At 51.4% G+C, this 21971-nt stretch overlaps 1 protein-coding gene across 2 annotated transcripts in view; it reads left to right on the forward strand.

Annotated features, from left to right (window-relative positions):
• The first annotated feature begins 1707 nt into the window (after positions 1-1707).
• Positions 1708-21971, forward strand: part of Tmem181 (transmembrane protein 181) — a 51018-nt gene continuing 30754 nt past the window's right edge. The window contains exon 1 of one of the 2 annotated variants that reach the window (XM_036168809.1): positions 1708-2121. In XM_036168809.1, coding sequence (XP_036024702.1) covers positions 1991-2121 — 131 coding nt within the window. In that variant the 5' untranslated portion in view covers positions 1708-1990. Of the gene's footprint in view, positions 2122-12543; positions 12672-21971 lie in introns of those variants that run through there. The other variant, XM_036168811.1, reaches the window with a different exon arrangement.

Genomic DNA, 21971 nt, shown 5'->3' on the forward strand with positions numbered 1-21971 from the left:
TTGTGAATGAGAGGGAGTGGATTCTGTGCCTTGTCATACACCACTGCTGTTTAAAAATTTCATAATGATGTGCCACTCACATGCTTTAAAGAGAAGAATTCCAAATAGTGCATGTGTCACAACTCCATATATGTAAAGCACTTAGTATTGAGGGAAAATGGACATATAGGAGACTGACTGCAGAAAACTCTGGGTGTGGCATTTGGGAGGAAATACCTATGCATTGGGTTCTGGATTATAAGGAGAGCTACCCCAGGACTCTGCAGGCAAGTGAATGTGCATACTTCACACACACACACACACACACACACACACACACACACACACACAAACACACATACACACTGCACCATTCTCTGGGCCCAGGATCCTGAACTGTGAGCGGAGAACCAGAGCTGACTATAAACACACGTGTGTTGTTTCATTCTTGTTTCTTGACTATAGATGCAATGTGACCATGTCTCAAGCTCCTGCACTATGACTTCCTCGCTGTGATAGACTGTAACCTAGAACCATGAGCTAACATAAACTTTTCTTCCCTAAGTTGGTTTTGTAAAGGCATTTTGTACAGCATCAGAAACAAAACCAAAGCAGACCCATATTCTAAAGTTTAATCTTAATTGTAGGAACACACAGTGTATCTTTTGAACAGGTTTCCCAAGATTGATCTTCCATGGGAACCTGCCCTGGATCCAAGTGCAAACACAATACTATTTGACTTAAGTGTTTCTGCACTTACTGTTAGACTTACACGAGATTGCATCACTCTCTTAGTGTATAATCCCACGTGTGTGTTAATTCTGAGTTTTTAGTGTGCACACTACTAGGCTTGTGGGATGAGAGACTCTTTTTTTCCCCAGGCAGTATTTTGAGTAGGACATAGCATTTTTCCTGGCTACCACCCATTATCCTTAAAAATAATATTATGACATAACCAAACTCGGGTTTTTTTTGGGGGGGAGGGGTTCGAGACAATTTCTCTGTGTAGCCTTGGCTGCCCTGGAACTTGATATGTAGACCAGGCTGGCCTTGAATTCCCAGAAATCCGCCTACCTGTGCCTCCCAAGTAGTAGGACTAAGGCATGTGCCACCACCGACCAGTATATATATATATATATATATATATATATATATATATATATAAAAGATATATATATATCTTTTACATTTTTGTGTATGTCTTGTGCACCTCATGCGTGCTTGTGGCTGTCAGCAGAAAGGAGCTGGATTGCTAGAAGCTGTGATCCATCATGTGGTTGCTGGGAACCGAACGCAGGTCCTTTGCAAGAGCAACAAAAGTGCTTGACTGCTGAACCATCTCTTCAACCCTAGGGGTTTGTTTTCATTCATTCATTCATTCATTCATCCATCATTCATTCATTCACCCACCCACCCATCCATCCATCCACCCATCCATCCATCCATCCATCCATCCATCCATCCATCCATCCATCCATCCATCCATCCATCCATCCATCCATCCATCCATCCATCCATCCATCCATCCATCCATCCATTCATTCATATTTTGGTTTTCCAGACAATGCTTTTCTTGCCCAGAAAGGGAGGGCGTTCGCGGGATCTGTCCGCGGTGCTGAAGGCGGTTGTCCGCTTCCAGCCTTGGGCAAGCCCTGCAAAACAGGCCTCAGGGCCCGCCCTCGAGCCGGTTTCCCTCGCTGATCTCTCTTCCAGTTTCTCTCCTTCTCAATACAAGACCCAAGGAGGGCGGACTGAGCAGCTGACGATACCGCGCTGGGGCTCCCTCTCCCGGGTGGGCCCCCGGCAGGCGGGCGGCGACTGGGGCCTCGGGTGGCGTGGTGGCGCCCGCGCCTCTGTGCGCGCCCCCTCCCCAGCTCTGAGCCTCTGCTCCTCCCCCTGCCCGGACCCGCCCAAGTGCGCCCGAGGCCTGTGCTGGGAGCAGGCGGTGCAGAGGGGACGAGGACGAGGACGGCGATCGGGAGGGCGGAGCTCAGCGCAGCGCGGCGCGGGCATGGACGCGGAGTACCCTGCCTTCGAGCCGCCGCTCTGCAGCGGCCTCAAGCAGCTGTGCCAGCGGCTGCAGGAGGCGTACCGCGAGCTCAAGGAGGACCTGGCGCCGTTCAAGGATGACCGCTACTACAGGTAGGTGCGGAGGGCCCCAGCCGCGTGTCCTCGCCGCCGCCGCCGCCGCCTCGCCCCAGCCCCGGAACGCTGAGCCCGGGACAGGGCGAGGGCTGCTGGCGGCTGCGCGCTCGACTCGGGGTCAAGGGCGGCCCCAGGCGGCCTGGTCCTGGACCCTTCTCCATCCCAGAACCCTGAGCAGGGAGGCTAGTCTTAGGAGGACTGGGCTTTCGTCCCTTCTCGGCTCCTCCCTCGTGTTCCTGTCTCCCATGCCTGCTGCCTAGCTGTCGCCACAGGGGCCCTGGCCAAGCTCTGTTTTGGGGAGCCGCCGCCCTCCCCTCCCCTCCCCTCCCCTCCCCTCCCCCCCCACACCCCTGAGCTTCCTGGAGCAGGGTAGGCCTTCGCCTCTGTGCTGGAGTGCTCAGGCCCACTTCTTCCCTTTCCAGAGAAGATGCATGTAGCGGCCACATAGGAGCTGTGGATGTGGGTTTGTTTGAGCTCTTTCTGCTCCCTCACCTGCAGTGGAAGCCAGAGCGGTGGAGCCTGTGGATGCTTGCTGAAGGGCACCCTTCCCTTCCTCCTTTGCGCCGTGCTCTCTAGTGGGGAAGTGTGTCTGTGGCCAAAGGCCTTGCATACCCAATGCATGGAGCTGTAGGGAAGGGACTGGGTCCAGAGGCGCCGGCCTAGGTTGATTGTGTTACGGAGTAGCTGTGTGATCTGGAAGCTACCTGAGTCGAATCTCAAGCTTCCTCATCCGTGAAATGGACAGCTTGGACCAGGTTTCTGCACGTGGGGAGTCTAATATGTAAACAGTTTATACAGTGGGTGATAAAGGGTGGCATGCTGTGTACTGTGTTAATAGTTATACTGTTCACTAAAAACTGTGTCACAAGTAAATCTTCTCGAAAGCCCTTCATCCAGCAGCTTCCTGGAGCTGTCTCGTGGCCATGAGAGATATTACTGAACAGAAAGGCCATTTTTTAAAAAATGCAGTGTGGGCAGGTGAGGGCACTCAGCGGGTAAAGTCCCTTGCTACACAAGCCCGAGGACCTGAGTTTGCTCTCCAAACCTGTGTAAAGGTGGAAGGAGAGACAGACTCCTAAAGGTACCCTCTCACCTCCGCAAATATGCTGGGGCACACATGTGCCTGCATGTCACACATCATACATACGTGCACACACATATCATAATGAAATTTTAAAATATTTTGTAGTGTAGTGATGGTGTGCCGAGAGCCTGTGAATCCCATAATCTCTCTAATGAAACCTCCTGGGAGACCTGGCAGGTAAAGGAGCTCAGAGACATTTTAAATTACATTGTTGAAATAAGAGAATCTCCCATCTCTTTTCCTGTGTGTTTCCCACCATTCTGTTCAGTGTCCACTGAGAACATTTCTTTGGTAAAACAGCCAGCAAATAAGGGCATGGTCTCCATGCAGGTAGCAGAAAAAAGAATAAGTCACACACTTATGGTGGTTAGTCTGCAAGTGGGTCATTCTATCCATACATTCAACTGTTACTAAGTATCTCCCATGGCTGTTATACATGTGTGTGTGGGGGGGGGGGCGGTGGTCCGTGACAAGAAAGACTTAGGACTAAATTGAGGCGCCCACAGAAACGGGATTTCATGCTGCCATGAAAGTAAGCAAGGCAAGCGAGGAGACGCAGTAGTGGGAAGGTACTATTCAAGGCGCAGACGAAGACAAGACGGTACTGAACACCTTAGAGCAGGGGCGGGTAGAGGAGAGCCTTGACCTCAGGAACTAAAACCAACAAGCCATCCCAGCAAAGGCAGCTGGAGGGGGAAGAGTTCATGGTGGCGGAGAAGCCAGAGTGTCAAGGCCTCAAAGTGGATGTTCACATCATAGCCATAGTCAGACAACAGAGATGGATGCACAGCAGCCTTTCTCCATTTATACGGTCTAGGGAATGGTACTGCCCACAGTGGGCAGAGGTCTCTACCTCAATCAATACAACCCCCCTCCCACCCCGCCACACACACAGGCGTGCCCGGGGGTCCATCTCCCAGATGATTCTAAATTCTGTCAAGGTGACAGTCAATACCGACTGTCGCGCCAATGAATACAGATTGCATGAGAACAGCAGTGTGAAGTCACTAGGGTCTCTGGGGAAGTTTGGCTGCCTGCCCTATAGCAAGCATGTGGATCTTTGTTATGTGAGTTAGATTCTGAAGACAGATTTGCCATAGTTGGAAAGGGGCAGAGGTTAAATCTGCCCCCTGCCATGAGAGCAGGTGGACAGCAGGGCGCTTTATGCTGTCTTATGTAGCAAAGTACTTCGCTGAGAACCACAGAGACTTCTGTAGCAGGGAAGTGTTTTATTGGGTCACTGAACTAGCCTCAGGCGCTCCACTGAATCTCTACATCAGTGGGTCATTCCTTCGCACCCCAGCTGGAATGCTCTGGTTACAGTGGCAGCTGCTGGGGCGGCCTCACCAGACAGCCGACTTGCTACTACTCAGTTGGTGGCTACTCCTCACTGTCCTTGTTTCCTCAGTCATGACTAATGCGAATGCACGCTGGCCCTCCCCACCTCCACCCCAGGACCAGGGACTAACCTCACGCAGTGGACAGTTTTCTCTAACAGGTGAAGGTAAAGAAGATAACTGTTAATGACTTGTCTCTCAAAGATGGCTGCCCCCTCCATCAGCTGGCATCAGTGTGTGCCTGTCAATTACAGAATTACAAAATCTGCCCCTAGTGGAGGCTGCAGCCATGTGATCAGAGGACTGACGTCTCCACAAAATGGGAGGTAACAGTGTGTTCCTTGCCCGGAAAGGGAAAAGTGGGAAGGCTGAAAACTGGGGAGCTGAAATCCTGGGTTCTCGGCTCAATTCAGCCCTTCAAGTACTCCCTGGATTTAGAGGAATCACTGAATTTTACCATAGAATTGCATCAGAAAAGTGAAGCCCCTGGCTGCCACCTTCACAAAGATGTGAAAATAACCCCAGAGATGCACTCAACCAGAGAGGATAGCCACCGCCCCAGAGATGTACTCAGCCAGAGATGATAGCCTGAACAGTGAGGCCAGGCCACATTGTTGTTAGTCCAACAGATTAAAGAGGTAAGCTGGGCAGTGGTGGCGCACGCCTTTAATCCCAGCACTCAGGAGGCAGAGGCAGCCTGGTCTACAGAGCGAGATCCAGGAAAGATGCAAAGCTACACAGAGAAACCCTGTCTCAAAAAACAAAACAAAACAAAAAGAGAGGTGACTGAGTACTTTTTAACTTGGTAGCAGTTGACTGCCATGGGGGGTCACTAGCCATTTGGACCGTTACTTCTCATTCATGTTCATGGGGAGAAGTGGTTGGCTTCCCATCAGGGAAGCTCTTCAAAAGAGAAGGGATAGCCTTAAGTCCAACCATTTCCCAGCAATTGCATCAGTGGGGAAGCCAGATCTGTTGACCAGGACTTATAACTGTCATATACTTCAGATGAGGTGCAAGTGGGTGTCATCTCTGCAGAAAATTGTTAGCGTCTGCAAAGGCTGTTCGTACACTTACCTGGTGTTTCCTCTTGAGTGTGGTGTCTCCTGCAGGGACACAGACAGGAGTCCACCAAGGGACAGGAAGCTGCTCTTATTTTATACTGACATCAGTACAGTATAATGTATCCAAGCTGGAGGCCAACTAAATATTCATCCGCAGTAGAACAGATGAAGGCATTGCACTTACTCCATAGTTAAATATTATTATGTGGTGGTAAACACTTCTCAGCTGCACATAGCAAGAATCTCACAACTAGACACTCTCCCCAGTTTCCTAGTGTCTCTTAAGGGCCTCCAACCGAAGAGACAACTGCTCCTGAACCCCGTGTCACCCAGGAAAGTTGGCTACCTGTGCCTCTTTCCATCAGCCATTGGCACACACACCCTGACCCTGCCAGGTCCCCAGTGAATATCTAAGCACACGCCCTGTGGGTCCTTCCAGACCTTGCCCTGTGTTCTGAGGCTCTGACCCTGAGGTGGGACCTGCTTAGAACTCCCGTCCTCTGCTACAGTGACTCCTGTGCCTCTTGCCCTCTGTACGACTTCACAGGCTCTCTGGCAAGTTCTCCTTGCTACTGTATGAATTAAAGTGGGCCCTTCGTTTGCTTCAAGCAAACAGGATCATCAAACCCCCTGTAAGAGGGCCTGGGGACACTCCTGTGTGTTAGTTGTACGTGTTCCAGAGGGACTTTATGCAGGGTGGCTGTGTGAATCGAGGAGGGTTACTGTACTGGAACCAGGCACTAAGACCTCTTATCACCTGCCTGGCAGCTTCCAGATCAAAGTGAGAGGCTGGGCAGAGGTTCTCTGAAGCTAGAGGTCGGACAGGATCCATAGTACCACAGTAACTCTGATCTAGGCCTCTGGACCTGCCTGGAGTCTTTCCAGGCCTTCTGAGTGGCCCTCTCTTCTGTTTTGGCATTGGGACAGTGTGTGGATGTTAGTTAGTTCAGCTTCAGGGACATTTGAGATGTTTCTTAATAAATGATACGCAGGTTCCAGAAAATAGAACACTCAGGTAGGACTGAAATATAAGTTCCAGCCTCAAGCAAAGCTTCCATCTCTCTGTTCACTGTGTGCTCACTGACTGAGGAGGAGCGGTGATATCCATGTTGACCTCCACAGGGAAGAGAGAGAGAAGAGGGGCTGCTGGCAGCAGTGGCCTTGGAATGCCTCGCCTGGGCCCACTGTGTGAGGAATAGAGGGTATTCGGTGTCTAGAGTTTGTAAGGAACCATTCTTTAGAATACAGGAAGAAGTTCTGTGATCCAAGCTGTGTAACCAAGTCCTGTGTCCACAATTGGGTGGAACACCCAGTGACAGGGTGTTTGGTGCAGAAACCACAGAACACTGGGGGAAGTTCTCCAGCAGGGGAGGGGGTTTTCCAGCACAGGGGTGGGGGTTCTCCAGCAAGGGAGGGGGCTCTCCAGCAAGGGAGGGTGCTCTCCAGCAAGGGAGGGGTTCTCCAGCAAGGGAGGGGGCTCTCCAGCAAGGGAGGGGGTTCTCCAGCACAGGGAGGGGGTTCTCCAGCACGGGGAGGGGGTTCTCCAGCTCAGGGGTGGGTTCTCCAGCAAGGGAGGGGGTTCTCCAGAACAGGGAGGGAGTTCTCCAGCAAGGGAGGGGATTCTCCAGAACAGGGAGGGGGTTCTCCAGCACAGGGAGGGGGTTCGCCAGCACAGGGAGGGGGTTCTCCAGAACAGGGAGGGGGTTCTCCAGAACAGGGAGGGGGTTCTCCAGCTCAGGAAGAGGGAGATGCTCCCAAGGCTGTGAAGACTTGACAATGGCAGGGGTCTGTTTGCAAGCACCCCCCACCCTGGGCTCACACTAACTCAGGGAACTCTGACATGGAAATCACTACCTGCTGATGCAGGGGACCCTGGCTCTATTGCCCAGTGTTCACCTCATTGCTCTGCACCTCAAACATGGACTTCCAAACCCACAAAGAAACGTCTTAGCTCAAAGTTGTGCACCCTGAATTTTACAGTGCTGGGGATGGAACCCGGGCCCCAAGCATGCTAGGTAAGCACCCTACTATTGAACTACAGCCCCAAGTCACCCCTTTGACAGATACTGGACAGATGGCTCCCCTGTATAGAATGCAGGTCTCTATGACATATGTGGAGCACCCCAACAATCCACAGCCCCCAGGACGGGTGGCTTGCTTGGAGGTAGGGTCCATCACCCCTCTGCTGTGCATGAGCAGGCTCCTGTTGGGTCCTGGCTGGCCCTCCTTGTCTGAACAACTTTTCAGTTCTGCCCCAGGCCACTGAGACAGCAGGAAGGTGAATATGTAGGCTGGGTGTGAAACATACTCCCCCGGAACTTGAGCCTCGGGGGACCCACAACACCCATCACCTCACATTGCCACAGCCAGGGCTGTGCTGCGGCGCGTCCATCTGGGGCCTGTCCTGAACCTGCCGGAGCCGCACGATCGTCAGACCTCTTGCTTGGTGCTTCAGTCAAGTTTATTTATTTCTGTGAGGGCCTTGGGGTAAACACAGGATTTATTTTCTTACTTCTGGCCTTGAACTCATCATCATTCTGCTTCAACTTCCCCAGTGCTGGTGTCATAGGCACGAGGCAACGCCTTTGTCTTTCCCTCTTTTTTAAATATTGTTTTTATTTATTTATTTTTAGGTAGAGTCTTACTATGTACCCTGGCTGGCCTGAAGCTCACCCTGTAGGCCAGGTTGGCCTCAAACTCAGAGATCTGCTACCTCTGCCTCACATATGCTAGATGTTTTTATTTTTGAAGTGTGTGTGTGTGTGGGGGGAGGGTAAGTGTCTGGTGTATGTGTGCACAGGTATGGTGTATGTGTAAGTATGTAGTGTATATGTGGTATATGTGTAAGTATGTGGTGTATGTGTGTGTGGTATATGTGTAAATGTGTGGTGTATGTGTGAGTATGTGGTATATATGTGGGGTGTGTGTGTGTGTGTGTGTGTGTGTGTGTGGTGTGGGGTGTGTGTGTGTGTGTGTGTGTGTGGTATGGTGTGTGTGTGTGTGTGTGTGTGTGTGGTATGGTGTGTGTGTGTGTGTGTGGTGTGGTGTGGTGTGTGTGTGTGTGTGTGTGTGTGTGTGTGTGCGCGCGGGTGTGGTGTATGTGTGCGGGTGTGTGCACCCATGCATGTACACAGAAGCCACAGGAGGACTTTTCTGTCCTGTTCTCTCACTGTGCATCTACTCCCTTGACACAGGCTCTATCACTGAACCACAAGCCCCGGCGATCCCCCATCTGTGTCCCACAGAGCTGAGGTTACAGGGGCCTGCCTACACAGTCTTGCCTGGCTTTGTTTCTTAACTAATTTTTTTGTTCAAATTTTTTTTCTTACATATTTTCCCCTTCTTCCTGTACCCCCACCTCCCCAACCACCCAACTTTGTGTTCTTTCTTACCTGGCTTTTTACATGGGTGTTGGGGTCCAACCTCATGTTTGCACAGGAGGTACTCTTGCCCACTGAGACATCTCTCCAGCTCCCCTATTCCCGCCCCCCTCTCTCTCTCCAGTATCTCTCGATGGTCATCACCAATCACCATCTCTGCTAACCTGGCTTGTCAGTGTGCCCCAGGAATCTACCTGTCTCTGCCTCCCTAGAGCTGTTTATAAACACACAACCACCATGCCTGACTGCTCATTGTGGATTCTGGGGGTCCTCATGTTTGTGTGGCAAACACTTTATCAATGGAATCATCAATGCAACTCCCAAGGCTCTTTCTAAAATAACAACTATCTATCTCATAGTATCTCTTTTCCTATCCTGAAATGTCTTAATAATATCGAGAATGCCCCCATAACTTTGAAAATTACTTGACTATGATCCAGATGAGCAATGTATGAAAAGTAAATTCTAACAAACAGATGCATTTGAACCATAATTACCCTTCTAGGAAAAGGCATGGGGGGGGTCAGTCTCTCCCCAAGCCATTACCTTAGGTCCTATGTGCAGGTGGATATCTGTAATATCACCACTTACAGTCTAGGTCCACTCTCTGAAGTCCCCCAGGTTTGTTGGGCCAGGTACCTCATCCTCCCCTTCCCTATGTGTCCTTGAGTTGTTTGGTTTAGTCCAGAGCCAGGAAAGCAAGGAAAAGCTCCCCAGTCTGTGTGTTCGAGGCAGAAGCAGAGGATTTCTTCCATCCTGTGCCTAGGACTGGCCTTCCTCAGCCCTCCTTACCTCAGCACTCAGCAGTTTATGGAACATTTGCTGTGGGATGTTCTGTATGCTGTGAATGTGTTGCTCTGATTGGTTGATATATAAAAGGCCGATTAGCCATTAGCCAGGCAGGAAGTGTAGGCAGGGTAAACAGACAAGGAGAATTCTGGGAACAGGAAGGCTGATTCTGGACATGCCATCCCGCTGTCTAGGGAACAGCACGTAATGGCACACAGATAAAGCCATGGAATATGTGGCAACATACAGATTAACAGAAATGGGCTGAGTTTAAATGTAAGAGCTAGTCAATGGTAGGCCTGAGCTAATGGCCAAGCAGTTTTAATTAATATAAGCTTCTGAGTGATTATTTTATAAGCAGCTGCAGACTGCTGGGCTGGGCAGGATCGGAGAAAAACTTTTACTTCTAACATTATGATCTAAGTGAGCAAGCAGCCTTTGGTTTGGTACATAGAAATGGGGTGAGCTGAGGACTGACCACCCGCCAGAAGCCCAGGTATCCATGCCTGCTGGCTCTAGCTCTCACTCCCTCCCTCCTCCCACCAGAGGCCGCTTGTGAGTGCTGCCCCTGTAATGTGGGGGGCAGTGGGAGCCAGTGGGCACTCTATGTCTTGCTCTGCTCCTCGTAGAACGAAGGAGCCAAAAAGAACTTGGAAAGAATGAGGAAGCTATGCTGACTCTGTTATCTCCATATGCCCATGTGGCCTGCAAAGAGCCCCGTTAGCCATTTGCTCTGGGGCAGCACATCAAGCAGCACTCTCCTGGGCTTCCCCTCCAAACCTCTGCAGGATTCGAAGATAGGGTTTTCATCTCTAAGTAACGCTGACTGTGTTATTGGCCTGGCTGTCCCTCAGTTTATGGCTGCAGTGATAATTCTAGGCTGCAGTCCCATGCTGGTGGAGGGGGCTAGGATTTTATTACATTCTGGGAAGGGCAGGTCGACCTCTGCCTGGTCTCATGGCCACTGTCTAGACTGGAAGCTTCTGCGGGTAGCCAGCTTCTGCGTCCTCCTCTCATAGCAGTGAGATGGGAGCTTTGCCATAGTCCCCAGCGTTAAGAGCCATGCCCATACCAGGGATTAGCTAGCAGCACCTCACTGTCTCTCTGTAGGGAAGGCTCTGCAGTGTTCATGATTGTCGGTTTTAAGTATTAATTTTAGAGGAAAAAAAAAAAGAAAGAAAGAAAGAGGCTTTTTTTACCAAGATACAGAGAGTATCCACAGAACCTGAGCCCAGAGTTGCAGCTGGCCCCCAGGAAGAGCATTGGTTGATTAGCAAACTTGCTGTGTCTCAGAGTCCTGGATGGAGCCTTACAAAGAGCCCGTTCCTAAGCTGCACTTTAGATCTGCTTTACCTGCGTTGAGGTTTTTTAAAGCTCCCCCAAATGACCTCGCTTCAGCACAGTTTATGACTCGCGGTCCAAAGCTAATCTGCTCTTCTGTCCCTTTGCTCCATCGCCCCCAATCTTGGATCAAGAGGACTCCCTGCACATGCACTGGCTGCCTGCTCTGCAGGAGGAATTTGCCCTCAGGCAGACACTCACTGAGGTTACCAAGGAGACAAGACCTTAAGCTGGAGCCCCAAGTAAGCCCCAAAGGACCACTAGTCATTCCCAGACATCTCATTTCACACTTTCAGAGTAACCTCCATTTCTTAGTGCCAGATCCTGTCGGCCAGTGCCTCAGATCTAGCCTTGCCCAGACGCATGCAGGAACAGCATGTTCCTGCGTTTGACTTTGCACCTTGGTCCTCTCTCTCATGGTTCCAGCCTCTGCCACCACAGACCCTGGCCCATCAATGCTGACAGGGGAGGCTCATCTGTCACTCATGGGCTGCCAAGTGCCTGCCCCAAGTTGTTTGCATGGGATGAATAGTCACCAGATGTGTAGGCTAGACCTTAACCCCATGGGCAACAGGTGGTGGATAGGGTAGAACCAAAGAGACGGTTCTGGACTGAGCTGGAAGTTTCCCTGGCACTATCCTGTAGACCAAACAACCCACTATGTGTAGTGAAGCTTCCAGCTCCTCAGACCCTTCCAGTGTACTCCTCTGTTCTTGATGAAATTACCACGGAGACTACTGTCCCCAGTTCTGTTCTTGAGGGAACCAAGCTAAGGACTTTTTTTTTTTTTAATGTTAAGACAGGTTTGCCTGGTAACTCACAGAAACAACCAACAACAACAAAAACCATGGGCCCGGGTGTGACTTGCTGTCTGTCATGCTTTGCCTGCATCTGAGGGGGTCTCCAGGACCTGGGACTTTCAGTGCTTATAGTATGAAAAGCCTCAAAGTCTTGCCTCGCCGAGGGCAGGAAAGGTGAAGGGAGGTAAAGGAGGCAGAAGAGTTACCCTGAGTTCTGGGGAGGGTGAGAGACTGCACTGGGCATGTTAGTCTCCCTCAGCTTCTGGGTTGTGTGTACCACACACACAAACCCGCGGGCCTTAGTTTTAATGGTTGCTGGAGAGACACAAAGGCGTGGTACGTGTTAACGCCTTAATACAGTAGTAAACTTTGGAGAGATGCTAATAGTTCCTTAGATACTTCCTCTCCCCCCTCGGAGATGCAGAAAAGAGGAAGCAGCCTTGAGGAGTGTTTGGGGACTTGGACAAGGCCTCTGGGGTCCGTGCTCTTCGGTGTTTTTTTGGCCTTGGATCTGGGACATCCACGACGATCACCCACGTGACAGGTGTCCAGCGGGGTGCTGCAGGAGGCCGCTCCGCCCTGCCCGGCCGCCGCTTCCGCGCACGTGACTGCGCGTCGCGCTCTGATGCGTTTTCCGCGGCCGCCTGCTCGGCCTCGGCGGGTGGCTCCGGCTGCTGCTGCTGCGGCGGGACGCCGGGCGGGCTCGGGACGCGCCGGCGGGGACCCAGGGCCCGGGGCTCCGCGATGGAACCGTAAGTGGCGGGCCGTGGCTTGGGCATGGGGTCCCGGGGCTTGGAGTTGAGGATTCCCGGCTCGTGCGCGCGCGCCGCGGAGCTCCGGGCGCGCGAAGGTCTCGGCGGGGGCGGGCTGGTCCGTAGTTGCTCCACGTCCAGAGTCGGTGAGGATGCCACCCCACCCGCCCCGGCTCGCACACCCGCCAGCTGGAGCTGGAACCCCCCCCCCCCCGCCCCCAGCTGCGATCGGGGTCCTCAGCTGCCCCAGACGCGCTTCTTGGTGGCGCTTGGTGACGTGGGCACGCTGGAGCTGGTACAGCCTCGTTAGATCTCTCGCGTGCTGAGTTTTATACGAGTTTTACAATCTGCTGACTTTGGGGCCCGAGTCGCTCTGTGAAGTGCGGAGATTTTTAACGAGGAAAATCCGAACCCCAGGGACGCCATCCCTAAAGCTGCTGTTGACGCAGCTGTCGCCTGGGTGTGCACCGAGGTAGCGGTGAGGGAGTGCCTGGAGTCGTGAAGGTGGGAAGGTGGCCTCGGGCGACCGGATGCCATGCTAAGGGCTCATTGGGGGTTCTGGAGGCAGCTGGGTAACTCGGGGAAGCGTTTTCTCAATGCAAGAGTCCACGGTGGAAAGATACCTTTCCTCCTACTTCCTTGGAAGTTTGACTTCGATCACTTCAGCCCGTGGAGGAAATCCTGACTCAGGTGGATCAGAGGCAGGCTGGAGGTGAGTTAGCGCCGGATCTCTGCACAGCTGCAGGGACGGCACTCCAAGGTGGTCTTTCTCACCTCTGAGGAATGGTGCCTTCCTTCAGGAGTTACGTCTCCGTAGCACAGTGGCAGCTGCATGCTTCAGGGGTGTTCTCACAGGCCTGGATCTGCGTGCGGTACCGAGCCCCTGTCCTTCGTTTTTTTGCAGGGGGGAAACGAGGCAGAGGATGTGAGAGAGTTGGCCCATGACCAGATCTGAAAATCAGGAGTCTATACCGTGTTACAGAACAAGGAACTAGACCAGAGGAAAGCCATTACTAGAGAAAGGTCACTGGAAGAGGGGTGGGGTGGGGTGGGTTGCAGAATGCAGCTTTGTAAGGATTTGTCGCCTACAGTGTGGCAGCCCTGGACATCTGCTCTCTGCGAAGCAGGACTTGGGCTCTGATGGTGTGTATCCTTTAGGGTAATTTTTTTTTCCTGAATCAAAATGATGTCTAAAACTTAAAGAAAACTTGACTGTTAACTGGGTGGTAGAGACTGTTATAGCCCTTTTAAAATTTTATTTTATTTATGTGTGAGTATATGCCATGTGTGTTCTGGTGCCCGAAAAGGCCAGAAGAGTTGGGTTTCCCAGAGCTAGAGTTACAAGTGGTTGTGACGTGATGTGGGTGCTGGGACCCAAATGGAGGTCCTCCAGAAGAGTAGCAAGTGCTCTTCCCCAACTCCAGAGGCTCCTCACCAACCCCTACTGTATTACTTTACACCCATTGTTATTTTATGGGCTTCTCACCACCACCCTGGTTATTACTCAAAGCTACAGATCAGGAAAAGGAAACAAGTGTGTCTGGCTAACATTTAAGTCTCCTTGACATGGCCGCTTCCATGGTCAGACTCCAGAGCCCACGCTCTTGACAGCAGACAGCAGCGATGTGTGCCCAGTCAAGGGCGTCTGGGATTACGGATTCATTCTCCCGGCAACTTTGGGCCCCTGTTTCCTGGATGCTACAATTTAGGAACCAGTATCCTAGAGAGGCAGAATGGTTCACCCCGGGTCACCCTGCTGACCATGGTGGAGAGGCTTTCCTGCCTGGGTTCTGGACTGTACACCCTGGCACTGGTCTAGCGCATGGCCTCCTTGGGCCACGTACACACGTGGCCTGTGTGATCAGTGTCTGGCCTGCTTCCTCCTCCTCTTTGGTTTGGGAAGGTGTTCAATGACCTAACCACTATGTATCTGGGTGTGAGCCACTGGGCTTGTGGCCCAGGAAAAACATATTTGAATTCATGCTTCTTTAGGGAGCCTAGATCTTCGTTCGCTAAAATGGGTCCAGTTGTTAGGTCTTGAAAGGCCACATAATGCCTCTTTTGAAGTCTGTTCAATGGTTTGCAGTCTATTCACCGTAGCTGATTCAAGTTTCAACCTTCAGGTTTCCTCCTCAGAGTTTCCTGTCAGGTGCTAGTTAATTAAAAGGTGAAGATGGTAAGGGACTGTAGAGAATGTGAGGGGTTGTGGACCCCCTTCTTTTACATGCTGGGTGTGCATGTAGGTTCAGATCCCACCTCTACCTCCTGCTGCCCCGACCCCACCCCCCACTTCCATTCATTACCTGTTCCCCAGGGTAGCTCCCCAGGTGGCTAGCCTGGTGTCAAGTAGGTACACAAGAAATGCCAATTTTTCCCTCTCAGTGGCTGGGGCTAAAGGTGTTGACACTTTTTACACAGTGGATCTTCAGAGATACAGTACCAGGGTCTAAATTTTGTTGTTTCAAAATAAGGAGAAAAGCTGGCCATATAGAACATTCCCGGGGGTCTGGTCATAAGTGGGAGGCTAAGGCAAGAGGATCTTTTTAAACCTAGGTGTTTGAGTCTAGTCTGGGCAACAAATCGAAATCCTGCTTGAAAAAATGAAATAAGTTATAGAGTAGGGTAGAACTTGCAGAGGCAGGTGGATCTCTGGGTTTGAGGCCAGAGAGTTCTACATAGCAAGCTCCAAGCCGGCCAGGGCTACATGAGGAAGAAAAAACCAATAAATAAATTACACTACAAGAAAAGAAGTGCCCCCCCCCCTCCAGCAGAGAAGCAAATGGACATCTGATATCTACCATGATTCTCCCTGCATTCCTACAACCACTTTGGTAACTTCACAACCTGTGACAACAACCTTCTAAGCACCTGGCTTATCCCTATCCTAAGAGGGGGACAATGTCACTTGCATGGTAGAAACTGGGGACCCAGGCTTGTGGGCACCAAGCCAGTACCTTGAGCCAAAGGAGAGATTGTTTTCATGCCAATTGTGGGAGAAAAAAAAAAATCGACTCAACTAAAATATGAAGTGGGCGATAGATTTAAAGACCCTTGCCTACTGAAGTGGGGAGTCTGGGTAGCGGTTTACCAAGTAGCAAACCGATCGCCCTGTGAGTATTCTTTTCGGTCTTTGTTTGCTATGTCTGAGTGTGTGTCCGCCTGAGTGTGTTTCTGTCTGCGCAGGCGCCAGGCACTCAGCACTCGTGTGGAGGCTGCAGGTCAGCGCTGGCCGTCTCCCTCAGTCACTCTCCCCCTTACTTTTTGAGATGGTCTCTCCCTGGATGTGCAGCTCACAGATTTGGCTAGAATGGCTGGCCAGTGAGCTCCAGAAATTTGCCTACGTTTGCCTCCCCAGCACTGGGATTATAAGCGTATGCCGTGCTGTGTATGGATTTATGTGTCAATGCTGGGATTATAGGCGCATGCTGTGCTGTACATGGATTTATGTGTTGGTGCCAGGGGCCCCAACTCAGTGTCTCATGCTTGTATGGCAGGTACTCTACCACCCAAGCCACCTCCCCAGTCCTGTAACCAGTCTTCTCCACTGTTCCAGTGGCTTGAAGAGGAGTCTTGGGAGTAAACTTGCTTCCCTTTAGGTGATGCTTTGGGCTATAGTTGGGGTACTATAAAGTGGCGTGGGTTTTCCCTCTGGGTAAAGTGTAGTGTAGCAGGCTTTCTTTTGGGCCACCGACCAGCTCCCAAGTCACGACACGGAGACTTATTATTAGTTATAAATGCTCGGCCTTAGCTTAGGCTCGTTTCTTGCTAGCTCTTATAACTTAATCTCTTCATCTGCATTTTGCCTTGGGGATCTTTACCTTTCTTGTCTTCTGTATATCTTACTTTTACTGCTTCTTGTGTCTGGCCAGTAGCTGCCTGGCTTCTGGCCCTGGGCGTGTCCTTCTCTTTCTCCACTGTTCTCTCTTCTGCCCGCCAGCCCCACCTGTCCCTCTCCTGCCTAGCTACTGGCCGTTCAGCTTGTTATTAGACCATTCAGGTGCCTTAGGCAGGCAAGGTGAAACAAATAAAACACATCCTTACACAATTAAACAAATGCAGCATAAATAAATAACACACCTTTACATAGTTAAAGTGATAGTCCACGACATAAACAAATGTAACACATCTTTGCATGATTAAATATTCCACAACAGTAAAGCCAGCACGGTGAGGTGCTTTTCTCACGTTCTCCACCCAACTAGGTCCTGTCAGTCATCAGTTCTTGTTTCCCACACTCGCTGCCCACTGTTTTATGGACTGTGAGGGGCCTGTGTGGGAGAGAGAAGTGCCTAGTGGGCATAATGGTGGCGGCAGGGACTCGGAGGCAGCCAGCCAGGCTAATGGGGACTGGACTTTCCAGCTGGCCAAGCCAGGATGCTCCATGTGCCAGCTGAGCATGCATGGCCCTTGAAGTTGTGGTGGATGTTGGTCAGCTGGCCTTTGAACCAAAGTGATGTGGAACTGCTTTGCCTGCCTTCAATATAGAAACAAAGCCAGCCGCAGATGCCACTAGAAGGTGAACTGGGGGAAGAAGGTTACATCTGGCAGCTGCGGTGGTTGAGTGTGTATCATAGCAGAGAATGTAGTAGAACCCAGAGGAAGGAAGAGAGAAGACTGGGGCCGAGAGAGTAGAGACTGGGGACTCAGCAGTGATGAGACATTTATCATGCATAGGACACATAACTGCGGTCAGCAGCCAGCTCTGGGCCCGGGAGGGTGGAGATGGAAGTGAAGAGTTACCACTTTCAGTGAGACCCTGAGAGGTAGCCTGCTCTTCTAATAGTGGTTGGGTCTCTCGAGTCAGGAGAGGTACCTGGGAGCTGGTGCTAGTTGACAAGGCAGTGGCAGTGGGATGCCTTATCACTGAGTCAGGTGCTGGAAGCATGGTCGGGAGCTGTGAGATAAGGAGCTTTCGTGCCTCCGTGGCTTAGCTGGGGGGAGGGAGGATAGGCAGACTCTTACGATGCATTTGGCTTTAGTAGACGGTGAAAAGTGACTTAGCCTGCAGTGGGGACGTGTTCTCAGTTTTCGGGAGTCACAGTGGAGCGTGGCCAGGCTCAACCCAACAAGACCAGGTCCCAGTGACCTTAGATGGCGTCTGTCTTGAAGTCGCCTTACCAAACTGCTTGTGGCATCAAGGATTTGGGCTTAAGCAACTAGAAGGGGGAATGGCTAGGACCCGAAGTGAAAAGAGGGGTGTAGGTGGAGCACATGATGGGGAGGACCAGGGGATTGAGTTCAAACGACTCACATGGAGGTATCTGTTGGATCCCCAAGAGGATCAGGCAAGTGGGCAGTTAAACAGAGGCGTGAACTTGAAGGCTGGGTGGAGATGGATGGCGAAGAACCCCCCTTACCTCCTTCCTGTCTTAGGCCTGAGACAAGCTGAGGAGTGAACAGAGACAAGGAGAAGAGGCAAAGATCAGCAAGAACCTCTGTGTCCCCAGCAGAGACCCTCCGTCACAGAGAAACCTATAGCTTCACTTGCCGATGTGCCCGCCCTCGGGAGGCGGTCATGGGTGTACATACGAGGGGCAGCAGGGCTCCTACAGTTTGGTCGATGGCTGCAGTGGGGGTGCCGGTAGGCTTTCCTACGAAGGCATGCTACATTCCTCTGGGAACTGTGTCTGTGGCACATGAAATTGAGATTGACGTAGACCGAGCCCAGAGTCCATTGGGATGTTTCATTGTACTTGGAAGATCTCCCGAGGGCCCGTGGGCCCCAGCTTGGCCAGGATTGTAGGGCATGCTCGTGAGATCCCACGTGGAAAAAGATGGACAGAGCCAGAGAGGAAATCCGGCACATGTGCAAGGAAGGATGGCAGAGACGTGGCGCAGGGGTCATAGGCGTCCTCTACCCTGGTTAGCTGGCCGGCAGATGTGTTTGACATAGCCTAGGTTATAGAGGGAACTGGGGATTCCTTCCCGCTCCCTAGCATCTCACCTCTGGCTTAACAGAACTGCATGCTCTTGTAATAAGTGTGTAGGTGAGTTTATGTCTGGCATGCTTTTCTGTTGCTATAATAAATAAACCATGAGCGAGGCGATTTATAGAAGGAAGGGTTTGTCTGCACTTCCGGTTCCAGAGGGATAAAGGCCCTCACCATTGTGGTGGGGAAGCATGACAGCAGGCATGGAATGGCAAGTTGAGAGCTCAAGTCTTAAACCACAAGTAGGAAGCAAAGAGACAACTCAGAATGGCATGTGACTTTGAAACCTCAAGGCCACCCTCCCCCCCCCCCCCCCAGTGACAGGCTTCCTCCAGCACAGCCACACCTCCTAACCTACCCAAACAGTGCCACCAACTGGGAACCGAGTCTGTGAGGGATGTCTCATTCAAACCACACAGTAGCTGAGTTTTGGGTGCCTACCCTGTGCCAAGCCCATTGTCTGTGCAGGCCAGGTAAGGTCCTGTCCTTAGGCACGAAGTTCCCTTTTGTAGTGGCAACATATGGGCAGCCATGAGAGATGGAGTGCCCAAGGGATGTGTCATGAGAAGGTGGGAGCCCGAGTGTGGGGTGGGATCTGGGTGGCCTGAGAAGAGGAGGTTTCAGATGGGGGGGGGCGGCAGTGTGTGTGAGTGGACGCAGCTGGAGTCTGGCTGGACTGTGTTGGGAAGCAAGCACAAGGCCTGGGTCTGGAGGCTGCTGTGCGGCAGCTTTGTGATCAAGGGCAAAGGAACTGTCTCTGCTCCTGACTCCCACCACAGTGCTGGGGACTGAAGCCAGGGTGTCAGGTATGCCGGGCAAGCCTGCTGTACCACTGAGCTTGAGCTCGCCCCTCCCTAACCCAGCAAAGTTGACTCTCTTGTCTGTGGAACGGAGGTACACAGAGTGCCACCTCCCGTGTCAGGATGCATTGGAGTTGGTGACAGAGCACGTGCTGGGTGGTAGCAAGGGTGGATCCGAATGTTAGGAAAGTACTTGGGGGAGCCCCCAGGAGGAGGTGGAACTCACCCCTGTGCTGGGAAGGTAGGCTTGTAAGCAGCTCTACCAACTGCAGAGGTCTGGACAGGCTCGTAGACTGGGAATGGAGAGGACTTGGGAACTAGGACTCACCTCTCCCTGAGTTCAATTCCCAGGGCCCACATAGTAGAAGAAGAGAGCTGACCACTGCAGATTGTCCTCTGACCTTCACATGCACACCCTGCTGTGGATGACTGACTGATAAATAAAACGCTGATTGGCCAGTAGCCAGACAGGAAGTATAGGCAGGACAAAGAGAGAGAAGAGAATTCTGCGAAGTGGAAGGCTGAGGAGGGAGACACCGCCGGTCCCCGCCGTGAGAAGATGTTAAGATACTGGCAAGCCACGAACCACGTGGCAACTTATAGATGAATAGAAATGGGTTAATTTAAGATAGAACAGGTAGCTAGAAGCCTGAGCCATTAGGCCAAACAGTTTGAATAATATAAGCGTCTCTCCAGCTACAAAACCCTGCCCCCGAGAAATTAATAAACATAATGAAAAATTAAAAAGTAAAAGAAATGATAGAGGCAGGAAGTAGCAAATGAAGGCAGGGTTTTTATTTATTATTTATTTTGTCTTCCAGTGAGTTCGGCTTTAAGCCTCTTGACCGTGAGGTAATATAGGACTCCTGAGTAAAGAGATGCCTTGGGAAATACTATTTCAGAGTTGGGCAGGTGTGAGCAGGAACCTTGGGCAGTTCCTGAAGGTGGGAAGGATGAGTAGAAAAGAGGCAGCCAGCTAGCATGAGGAGGAATCATGGTATGTGGCATCCAGAATCCAGAATTTCAAGGTCATAGTAGCCAGAGTGGGAGGTGAGTGTGGCCAGGGCTGCAGAGCACAGGTCTCTGTGTTTTTACGTCACAGCCCTGCCTATAGCCGATGCAGAGTGATCTCTGTTGTTCTGGTCCTAGAAGGCAGCAGGTCCAAGGCTTGCCTAGACCAGCTCGACATTGCAGCAGGGAGGTGAAAGCAAATGGGTACCCCAGATGCAGCCACCAGGCTGGCCTCTGGTACCCGGAATGGCTGTTCTAGAAAGAGCAGCTCACTTGTCTTGGCACTGGCATCTCAGAGTCTCTTGTTTGGCCATAAGTTAAGTTTTAGACTTATTTATCAACGAGAGGACGAGGACTCTCAGCTTTCTAGTTTGAAGTTCAAACCCTTCAGATTGGGAGCTGGGAGAACCATGTCGGGGAGGTGTGGGGGACATCTGTTGTGTGTGACCATCTTGTCTGGGGATCATTACCATCCTGGGGAGGCCTGAGAACCAGTGGTGTAGGCTCCATCCCAGCGTACAGCTAAGAACATCGGGGTGGCTATGTGAGGCTGCATCTCTCAAACTTAGGGTTAATTTGCAATTCTGTGTCTTCCTCCACTGATTTGGGTGACTTAATTGCTAACCTAGGGGATCTTCTACTTGGGAGGCTTTTTTTTTTAAGTTGAAAATTTGTGTGTATACATACCCACAGATGTGGAGGCCCAGGGTTAACATGGGTGTCCTCTATCACTCTCCACTTGCTGATTGCCAAGCGTCGGTCTGTCTGTGCCCTCCAGAGCTAGGGTTATGCCGTTGGTACCATGCCCAGCTTTTACATGAGTGCTGGGGATCGGAACTCAGGTTCCCATGTTTGTGTAGCTAACACTTTAGGCATGAAGCCATTTCCCCAGCACCAAAGTGGAAGTTTTAAGGAAGAGAAAACACAGGGGTATATGTGTGTTTATGTATAGTATGTATGTGCAAGTATGTATACACATGCCAGCAAGTCCAGAGTTCCTTTTGTTTCTGCCTCTCCAGTGCTAGGATTACAGGTGTGCACACCTGCACTTGGCTGTTTCGTGTGAGTGCTGGGGGTCGAATGTGGCTCCACATGCCTACAAGGCCAGCTTTGTGACACATTGTGGTTAGCCTTTTGAGGAGCCAAATGGCACATACTCTAGATGGGTCATGTGATGGTTCCATTTGACTTCGCATCATCAGGCGCTTTCTTAATGTCTCCATGTTCATCTTCTTTCTCGTCTGCTAAGTAACTGTGTGTTCAGGATGTCACTGGTGCGGTTTGTTTGTTCAGATGGGATCTCTCTGTGTAGCCCTGGCTGTCCTCATACTTACTGTGTAGTTCAGGCTGGCCTCGAACCTACAGAGATCCACCAGATTCGGCCTCCAGAGTGCTGGGATTAAAGGCATGCGACATGATGCCTGGCCAGTGATGCGTTTTTAACTCCAGGTTTAAAATCTAATCTTCCTTTGATTTCTGCGCCTCCCAGCCTCTCCCCAAGGAAGCCCTCCATGTTGCTTGGTCTCCGATCCACTCAGGATCAGGTCACTCTGAACATA

Source organism: Onychomys torridus, chromosome 19 (genome assembly GCF_903995425.1).
Source record: "Onychomys torridus chromosome 19, mOncTor1.1, whole genome shotgun sequence".
NCBI classification, from domain to species: domain Eukaryota; kingdom Metazoa; phylum Chordata; class Mammalia; order Rodentia; family Cricetidae; genus Onychomys; species Onychomys torridus.